The following is a 9,569-nucleotide window of genomic DNA, read 5'->3' on the forward strand; positions in this document are numbered from 1 at the left end:
TCTAGCTGGACCATTGTGTCATTTAAAGTTTGTGTTTCCTTGTTAATTTTCTGTTTAGTTGTTCTTTCCATAGGTGTGAATAGGGTATTAAAGTCTCCCATTATTATTGTTTTATTGTTAATTTCCCCCTTCATTCTTGTTAGCATTTGCCTTACATATTGTGGGACTCCTATGTTAGGTGCATATATATTTATAATTGTTATATCTTCTTCTTTGATTTATCCTTTGATCATTATGTAGTGTCCTTCTATGTCTGTTTTTACCGCCTTTATTTTGAAGTCTATTATATCTGATGTAAGTATTTCAACTCCTGCTTTCTTTTGGGCTCCGTTTGTGTGAAATATTTTTTTCCAGCCCTTCACTTTCAGTCTGTATGTGTCCCTTGCTTTGAGGTGGGTCTCTTGTAGACAGCATATATATGGGTCTTGTTTTTGTATCCATTCAGCCATTCTTTGTCTTTTGGTTGGGGCATTCAACCCATTTACATTTAAGGTAGTTATTGATAAGAATGGTCCCATTGCCATTTGGTTAGTTGTTTTGAGTTCACGTTCATACACCCTTTCTGTGTTTCCTGTCTAGAGAAGATCCTTTAGCATTTGTTGAAGAACTGGTTTGGTGGTGCTGGATTCTCTCCGCTTTTTCTTGTCTGTGAAGCTTTTGAATTCTCCTCCATATCTGAATGAGATCCTTGCTGGGTACAGTAATCTGGTCTGTAGGTTATTCTCTTTCATTACTTTAAGTATGTCCTGCAATTCCCTTCTCGCCTGAAGAGTTTCTACTGAAAGATCAGCTGTTATCCTTATGGGACTCCCCTTGTGTTTTATTTGTTGTTTCTCTCTTGCTGCTTTTAATATTTGTTCTTTGTGTTTGATCTTTGTTAATTTGACTAATATGTGTCTTGGGGTGTTTCACCTTGGGTTTATCCTGTTTGGGACTCTCTGGGTTTCTTGGACCTGTGTGACTATTTTCTTCCCCATTTTAGGGAAGTTTTCAGCTATTGTCTCCTCGAGTATCTTCTCATGGCCTTTCTTTTTGTCTTCTTCTTCTGGACCTTTATGATTCGAATGTTGGGACATTTCACATTGTCCCAGAGGTCCCTGAGGTTGTCCTCATTTCTTTTGATTCTTTTTTCTTTTTTCCTCTCTGCTTCATTTATTTCCACCATTTTATTTTCTACCTCACTTATCCTATCTTCTGCCTCCGTTATTCTACTGTTGGTTCCCTCCAGAGTATTTTTGATCTCATTTATTGCATTATTCATTTTTAATTGACTCTTCTTTATTTCTTCTAAGTCCTTGTTAAACATTTCCTGCATCTTCTCAATCCTTGTCTCCAGGCTATTTATCTGTAACTCCATTTTGTTTTCTAGATTTTGGATCATTTTTATTGTCATTATTCTAAATTTTTTTTCAGGTAAATTCCCTATCTCCTCCTCTTTTGTTTGGTTTGGTGGGCATTTTTCATGTTCCTTTACCTGCTGGGTATTTCTTGCCTTTTCATCTTATTTAAATTGCTGGGTTTGGGGTGGGCTTTCTGTATTCTGGTAGTCTGTGGTTCCTTTTTATTGTGGAGATTTCTCACAGTGGGTGGGGCTGGATGTTTGGCTTGTCGAGGTTTGCTGGTTAGAGAAGCTTGTGTCTGTGTTCTGGTGGGTGGAGCTGGATTTCTTCTCTCTGAAGTGCACTGGAGTGTCCAGTAGTGAGTTTTGAGATGGGTCTATGGGTTTGGTGTGACTTTGGGCAGCCTGTATGTTGACACTCAAGGCTATGTTCCTGTGTTGCTGGAGAATTTGCATGGTATGTCTTGCTCTGGAACTTATTGGCTCTTGGGTGGTGGTTGGTTTCAGTGTAGGTCTGAAGGCTTTTGGATGATCTCTTATTACTTAATATTCCCTGTATTCAGGAGTTCTCTGGTGTTCTCAGGTTTTGGGCTTAATCCTCTGGATTTCAGTCTTATTCTTTCTGTAGCCTCAAGACTTCCCCCTCCATACAGCACTGATAATAAAACTTCTAGGTGAAAGGATTCTCCACAGTGAGGGACACCAAGAGAGGTTCACAGAGTTACATGAAGAAGAGAAGAGGGAGGAAGGAGATAGAGGTGAGCAGGAGGAGAAAAAGGGGGATTCAAGAGAGGAGAGACAGATCTATGTTGTACTCTGTTCCCTAAGTTTCTCCACAGCCCAGAACACCCACAGAATTCACAGAATTGGATTGAGACGAGAAGGGGGATGGAGGAAATTTAGAGGTGATCTGGGGGAGAAAAAGGAGAGTCAAAAGGGGGAGAGAGTGATCAAACCAGTTATCACACTCCTGAGTAAAAATGGGTACTGAACGTTGGATTCTTAAATGTCCAAAATTGATATCAAATACTGAAAAAGAAAGATTAAAAATATAGAGTAAAGGTTAGACTCTTAAAGATGCATTATTTTTTTTTTAAAGATACATTATTAAAAACAAAAACACAAAAAAATTTAAGAAATATATATGAAGTTCACTTTAAAAATAGGGTCCTCTTTTTTTTTTTTTTTTTGGCCAGGTTATATTGGTTATAAAAATGAAAATTAAGGAGTAATAGAGGACTTAAAAAAAAAAGAAAAAAAAGGAAGAAAAAAAATTTTTTTAATTAAAAAAAATAATAATAGTGAAAACATATCTAGGAATTTCTCTGGAGCTGTTGCGGGAAGTGTTGGTTCTGTTCAGTTTCAGATAGCTCCTTCTTCAAGCTTACACTTCTCAATATCTATAGGCCCGTTCCATTGTAGTCGGTGTTAACTACAGGGATTTTAATGTTGCACCGGCCACTTCTGAAGTGGTTCCCTTTGTTTATTTGGCTTCTGTTTGCAGGTCTCTTCAGTGTCTAATTTCCACCCTGAGACAAGCGGGCGGAGATGGTCTCTTGTTTAGGTTCGCTTGTTCAGTCGTGCTGTGGGGAGGGAGGGGCACTGCAGACAAATATCACTGGCCTGTGTGGGGAGCACTCACAGTGTTCCGGCCACACTTGGTTTACCCCCGCTTGCATCGTGTGTGCTTCCCCCGTCTGCACTGCTCAGGCTCCAGGCTGCTCTCCAGGGAGTGGGCCCTGAGTTTCATGCGCTTCCCAGGCCTACGCCACTCAGATTCAGGTTTTTGGGTACTCCACAAAAGCACAGACTCGGTTGGGCCTGCGTTTTGTGCCTTCCCCAACCCGAGCAGCTCAGGCACCCAGGAGTTTGAGGAGTGCACTCTCCCCGGGTGCGGTGCTCCTTATTCTCTCCGTGGTCCCAGTCTCAGTTTCTGGGTGCACCGGTCAGGTGAGCCTTGTGTCTGTTCTGGGAAGCTGATTTCTGGCTGCGACCCTCCCCGTGGATGTCAACCACCCAAAATCTCAGGAAGTCTTTGGTTAGAGACTGGAAACCTGTTTGCAGTTTGGTAGGGGATGCCATCTCTGGGGCTGAGTTTGCCCCTTTCCCCTCCCCCTTGCCTCCTGCCTCCAGTGGGTCCGCTGCCAGCTAGCTCTTCTCTGGTATATGCCCAGTCCTTTGTTCTGGGAATGGGCGGGTAGTGCCTAAATTTAGGGCTTTTCCCAGGTTAATTCTCTCTCTCTTGCTATCCCACAGTTTAAGTTGCTATCTCACGTTAGCTCCCTCCGATTGCCCTCAGGGCATTCAGGCCCGGTCCTTACCCTAAGCAATGCCATCCACTCCTTTCTGTTCAGCCCCCACTTGCTGGTGGTGGATGCGAGTGTCTGGGGTACTTATCTGCTGGGAGTTGCTTTTAGGCATGAAATCTGTGGGTTTTATTTATTTTTCCTCCCAGTTAGGTTGCCCTCCAAGATTCAAAAACTTCCCCCAGACCCGCCCATGAGAGGGTTTCCTGGTGTTTGGAAACTTCCTCTATTATGACTCCCTTCCCAGGACGGATCTCCGTCCCTAACTCTATTGTCTCTCTTTTTATCTTTTATATTTTGTCCTACCTCCTTTCAAAGACAATGGGCTGCTTTTCTGGGTGTCTGATGTCTTCTGCTAGTGATCAGAAGTTGTTTTTTTTGAGTTCACTCAGTGTTCAAATGATCTTTTGATGAATTTGTATGGGAGAAAGTGGTCTCCCCGTCCTATTCCTCCACCATCTTAGTTCCCTCCTCCAAAAGTTTTCTCTTAAGAACAAAAGGGCCATGGTGATTCTGTAGATTTTATTATGGAGGCAGTGTAGATGATGGAAAGTTAAATTCTGTATCTTGGACAGAAGTGTATCATAGGCATTTCTTCTAGTTCAGTACAGTCAGAAGAAAGCAAGTGCACCTTGGCCCTGCTGATCCTATTGGAAAAGGTAGTGGGATCCCTGATTGGCCGTAGATATTTCTGCCAAAATTCTCCCATTTTATGTCAAAGGATCAGGTACATGATAGATATTCAAGAAGTATATGCTGGGTAGTAACAGCTTACTTTGGAAGGGCTGATGCTGAAGCTGAAACTCCAATATTTTGGCCACCTGCTGTGAAGAACTGACTCATTGGAAAAGACCCTGATGCTGGGAAAGATTGAAGGTGGGAGGAAAAGGGGACGACAGAGGATAAGATGGTTGGATAGCATCACTGACTGGATGAACATGAGTTTGAGTAAGCTCTGGGCATTCGTGATGGACAGGAAAGCCTGGCATGCTGCAGTCCATGGTGTCACAAAGAGTCGGACTTGACTGAGTGACTAAACTGAACAGCTTACTTGTATTGATATTTACTACGCACCTTTACAGATAAGGAAACTAAGACATAGAAACAGTTAAGTAACAGGCTTGGAGCCACACAACTAGTGAGTTGGAAGAGCTGGAATTCAAACCTGTGTAGTCTAGCTCAAGTGCTAAAGGTTTAAGCACACTGTTATTCCATAAAACAACCTGATTTTTAGTCACTCCTTTGAGTGAAGGCAATGGAATTACTGCTAAAATTGCAAAACTTCTAAGAAGGGGAATAACTTTATCCAATATTTATCATTTATTTTCAGCTTATTCATTATGCAAGATATTTATTGATGCTGTATGCGGCCTATACACACATGAATATATACTGACTAAACTTAAAACAATTTGATATTTTAACTCATGTATGCATACCATCACCACAATTGTAATGAAAATATCTATCTTTGTAAAAGTTACCTTGTGCCTCCTTTATAAAGCTTCCCTCTCATTCGTCTTTATCTTCCCTGCTCTATTTATCTGCTTTATGTCATTATAGATTATTTTTACATTTTCTAAAGTTTTATATAAATCACATCATACTCTATGTATTTTTTTTTTTGGTCTGACTTTTTTCAGTATAGTTATTTTGAGATTCATCCATGTTGTACAGTGTATCAGTAGACCATTCTTTTTTTATTACTGAGTGTTATTATTATTATTGGATTTGGTCCTGTGTTGTCTACACTCCTGGATTTTATTTTACTTTTGAAATTCAGTTCAGTTCAGTCGTTCAGTCATGTCTGACTCTTTGTGACCCCATGAACCACAGCACGTCAGGCCTCCCTGTCCATCACCAACTCCCGGAGTTCATCTAAACTCATATCCATTGAGTCAGTGATGCCATCCAGCCATCTCATCCTCTGTGGTCCCCTTCTCTTCCTGCTCTCAATCTTTCCCAGCATCAGGGTCTTTTCCAATGAGTCAGCTCTTCGCACCAGGTGGCCAAAATATTGGAGTTTCAGCTTCAGCATCAGTCCTTCCAATGAACACCCACGACTGATCTCCTTTAGGATGGACTGGTTGGATCTCCTTGCAGTCCAAGGGACTCTCAAGAGTCTTCTCCAACACCACAGTTCAAAAGCATCAATTCTTCTGTGCTCAGCTTTGTTTATAGTCCAACTCTCACATCCATACATGACTAATGGAAAAACCATAGCCTTGAACAGACGAACCTTTGTTGGCAAAGTAATGTCTCTGCATTTTTATATACTATCTAGGTTGGTCATAACATTCTTTCCAAGGAGTAAGCATCTTTTAATTTCATGGCTGCAATCACCATCTGCATTGATTTTGGAGCCCAAAAAGATAAAGTCTGCCACTGTTTCCCCATCTATTTGCCACGAAGTGATGGGACCGGATGCCATGATCTTAGTTTTCTGAATGTTGAGCTTTAAGTCAACTTTTCACTCTCCTCTTTCACTTTCATCAAGAGGCTCTTTAGTTCTTCTTCACTTTCTGCCATAGGGTGGTGTCGTCTGCATATGTGAGGTTATTGATATTTTTCCGGGCAATCTTGATTCCAGCTTGTGCTTCATCCAGCCCACCGTTTCTCATGATGTACTCTGCATAGAAGTTAAATAAACAGGGTGACAATATACAGCTTTGACATACTCCTTTTCCTTTTTGGAACCAGTCTGTTGTTCCATATCCTGTTCTAACTGTTGCTTCCTGACCTGCATACAGGTTTCTCAAGAGGCAGGTCAGGTGGTCTGGTATTCCCATCTCTTTCAGAATTTTCCACAGTTTATTGTGATCCACACAGTCTAATTAATTAATTTATTTTGGCTGCCCTGGGTATTTGTTGCTGCATGTAGGTTTTCTCTAGTTGCTTCGAGTGGGTGCTACTCTTCATTGTGGCTTCTGACTGTGGTGGCTTCTCTTGTTGCAGAGCATGGGCTCTAGGTGCACAGGCTTCAGTAGCTGAGCACTGGAGCTCAGTATTTTTGGCACACAGGCTTAGTTGCTCCATGGCATGTGGAATCTTCCCAGACCAGAGATTGAACCCATGTCCTCTGCATTGGCAATTGGATTCCTACCCACTCTCAAACCAGGGAAATCCTTAGTAGTATTGTTTCATGGATATTCGACAACTTGTTTATTCATTCATCTATTGATGGACATTTGGGTTGTTTCAAGTTTGGGCCCATGACAAATGAAGTGTTTAGGAACATTTGTGTATAAGTTTTAAATGAGTATGTTTTCATTTATCTTGTTTTAAAGAAACTTCCAAACTGAGTTCTAAAGTGGTTGTACCATTTTACATTCCCAATAAGTGCATGAGAATTCCTATTGCTCTATGTCCTCACCAATAGTAGGTATAATCATTTAAAAAATTTAGACATTGGAGACAGAACCCGGAAGCGAGGTTCCCGGCGGCGATTTTCCGACTCCGAGATCTTGATGAATAAAATAAAGCAGACATAATCATCTCTGGAGAGATTATTTATATCCTCATGTTTGAAATGATTTATATTTAAAATAGTAGTAAAAATGGAAAAAGAGAAAGTAAATCATGACAAACCAGACCCAGAGAACTCCTTGGACTTTTCTGAACACTTCAACCAACTTGAACTGTTGGAAACACATGGACACCTTATTCCCACTGGTACCCAAAGTCTCTGGGTAGGGAATTCTGATGAAGATGAGGAGCAAGATGAAGAAACTGAAGAGTGGTATCAACTGCAAGAAAAAAAAATGGAAAAAGATCCAAGCAAATTGCTTCTTTGGGCTGCTGAAAAAAATCGGCTGACCACAGTGCGGAGACTGCTTTCAGAAAGGGCTACCCACGTGAACACTCAAGATGAAGACAAGTACACACCACTCCACCGAGCAGCCTACAGTGGGCACTTGGATGTGGTCCGAGAGCTGATTGCACATGGGGCAGATGTCCACGCGGTGACCGTGGATGGCTGGACACCCCTGCACAGTGCCTGTAAGTGGAATAATGCCAGAGTGGCTTCTTTCTTACTGCAGCATGATGCAGATATCAACGCCCAAACGAAAGGCCTCCTGACCCCCCTACACCTTGCCGCTGGGAACGGAGACAGCAAAGACACCCTGGAGCTCCTCCTAATGAATCGCTACATCAAGCCAGGTCTGAAGAAAAGCCTGGAGGAAACGGCATTTGACATCGCCAGGAGGACCGGTATCTATCACTACCTCTTTGAAATTGTGGAAGGCTGCACAAATTGTTCACCTCAGTCTTAATAACAGTTCTAATAATTTTCTTAAGTTTCTAAGTCCGAGTGCCTGCTTTGTGTGAGATATGAAATATCCCCGTTGTACAAAGTTGACATCAAAAGTCTTAAGAGAGTATTTCAGTGGTACTCAGAATACTATCCCTCCAAGTGAATTGCCTGACCTTGATGTCAAAATGTATTTGAAAGTTGTTTGGATTTATCTTTAATGATTTCCATGGCGTTTGTGATTTTTACCAAATCATTTTAACTTGCCTATATTGAAAAACTTGTCAGAGGTTGTACAGAAAACTAATATTTTTGGTGCTGATCCAAGAGAAATGTATTTTTACATTTACAATATCCCCCATCCTAGAGCTTTGTGGAGTATTTAGTATATCAACATATATTTTTATAAGGTCAGGTAACTCAGAATTTCATTTAAAAATTTTAAATATACTGGTGCAGTTCAGATGTCTTTTCTGCATCACCATAGCCATTTGCTTTCACTATAAACCATAAGAATGAACCTATTAGTGACTTGAATCTTCATGAGTTTAAAGAAAAATTGAGAAACCTAGATCTTCGTTTTTTATTAATAGAACCATAGATGTTTAATCTACGAATGTTATATACTGCCTCTCCTTCCACAATCCACACAATCCTGTGGACCCTCCTACCTCACCCTGGTCAGCCTACATAATCCTCATTCTCCTGGTGAGTCAGCATGACGCTTAAGACATGTGCACAACTATACCTTGGTCCAGATAGTTGTAGCCTATTTGCCATCCAGCTAGTTTTACCTGTCCGGTCCTGCTCACCTCATCTCCCAGGGTCACAGGAAGGGTTCTTTTCCAGGATCCTCATTTTATAGAAGCCACACAAAGTCAAAGTGACAAGGGAAAAGAAATTCTAAGATGATTTTACTGGGGCAAGAACCACAAAGTGGCTCAGGCGTTTTTTTAAAAGCCACATTGTAGATAACAACAAGAGCATAAGTATAAATATTCTAAAAAAAAAAAAAATAATAAAGGTTTTAAACTACCAAAAAAAAAAAATTTAGACATTGATTGTAATTTTAATTTATATCTCCTTAATGACATATACACCCCACTCCAGTACTCTTGCCTGGAAAATCCCATGGATGGAGGAGCCTGGTAGGCTGCAGTCCATGGGGTCACTAAGAGTCGGACATGACTGAACGACTTCACTTTCACTTTTCACTTTCATGCATTGGAAAAGGAAATGTCAACCCACTCTAGTGTTCTTGCCTGGAGAATCCCAGGGACGGGGGAGCCTGGTGGGCTGCCGTCTATGGGGTCGCACAGAGTTGGACACGACTGAAGCAACTTAGCAGCAGCAGCAGCAATGACATATAATGTGAGAATCTTTTCATATTTTTATTGACCATCTATATATCAACTTTGGTAAAGTGTTTGTTCAAATTTTTTGTTCATATTTTATTAGGTCGTTTTCTTATTATTGGATTTTCATAATTCTTTACATATTCTATTGTAAATATAAATTTTAAAAAAATCAAATGTGTTGATTTCCTAAAGATGTATAACAAATTACCATGAACTTAACCTGCTTTAAGCAACACCCAATTATTAGCTGTTCTGTAGGTCAGAAGTTTAGCAGAGCATGGCTCTGTTCTCTGCTCAGGGTCTCACAAAACTAA

At 40.8% G+C, this 9,569-nt stretch overlaps 1 protein-coding gene across 1 annotated transcript; it reads left to right on the top strand.

The window, feature by feature from the left end:
• Positions 1 to 7,064: 7,064 nt before the first annotated feature.
• LOC122690650 (ankyrin repeat domain-containing protein 49-like) lies at positions 7,065 to 8,940 on the top strand. The gene has a single exon (XM_043897532.1). The coding sequence runs from the start codon at positions 7,203 to 7,205 to the stop codon at positions 7,917 to 7,919; it is 717 nt and encodes a 238-aa protein (XP_043753467.1). The 5' UTR covers positions 7,065 to 7,202; the 3' UTR covers positions 7,920 to 8,940.
• The last annotated feature ends 629 nt before the right edge of the window (positions 8,941 to 9,569 follow it).

This window comes from Cervus elaphus, chromosome X, assembly GCF_910594005.1.
Source record: "Cervus elaphus chromosome X, mCerEla1.1, whole genome shotgun sequence".
NCBI lineage: Eukaryota > Metazoa > Chordata > Mammalia > Artiodactyla > Cervidae > Cervus > Cervus elaphus.

Coding starts and splice junctions, on each gene's coding strand:
- LOC122690650 (XM_043897532.1), top strand. CDS start 7,203: ATGGAAAAAGAGAAAGTAAATCATGACAAACCAGACCCAGAGAACTCC.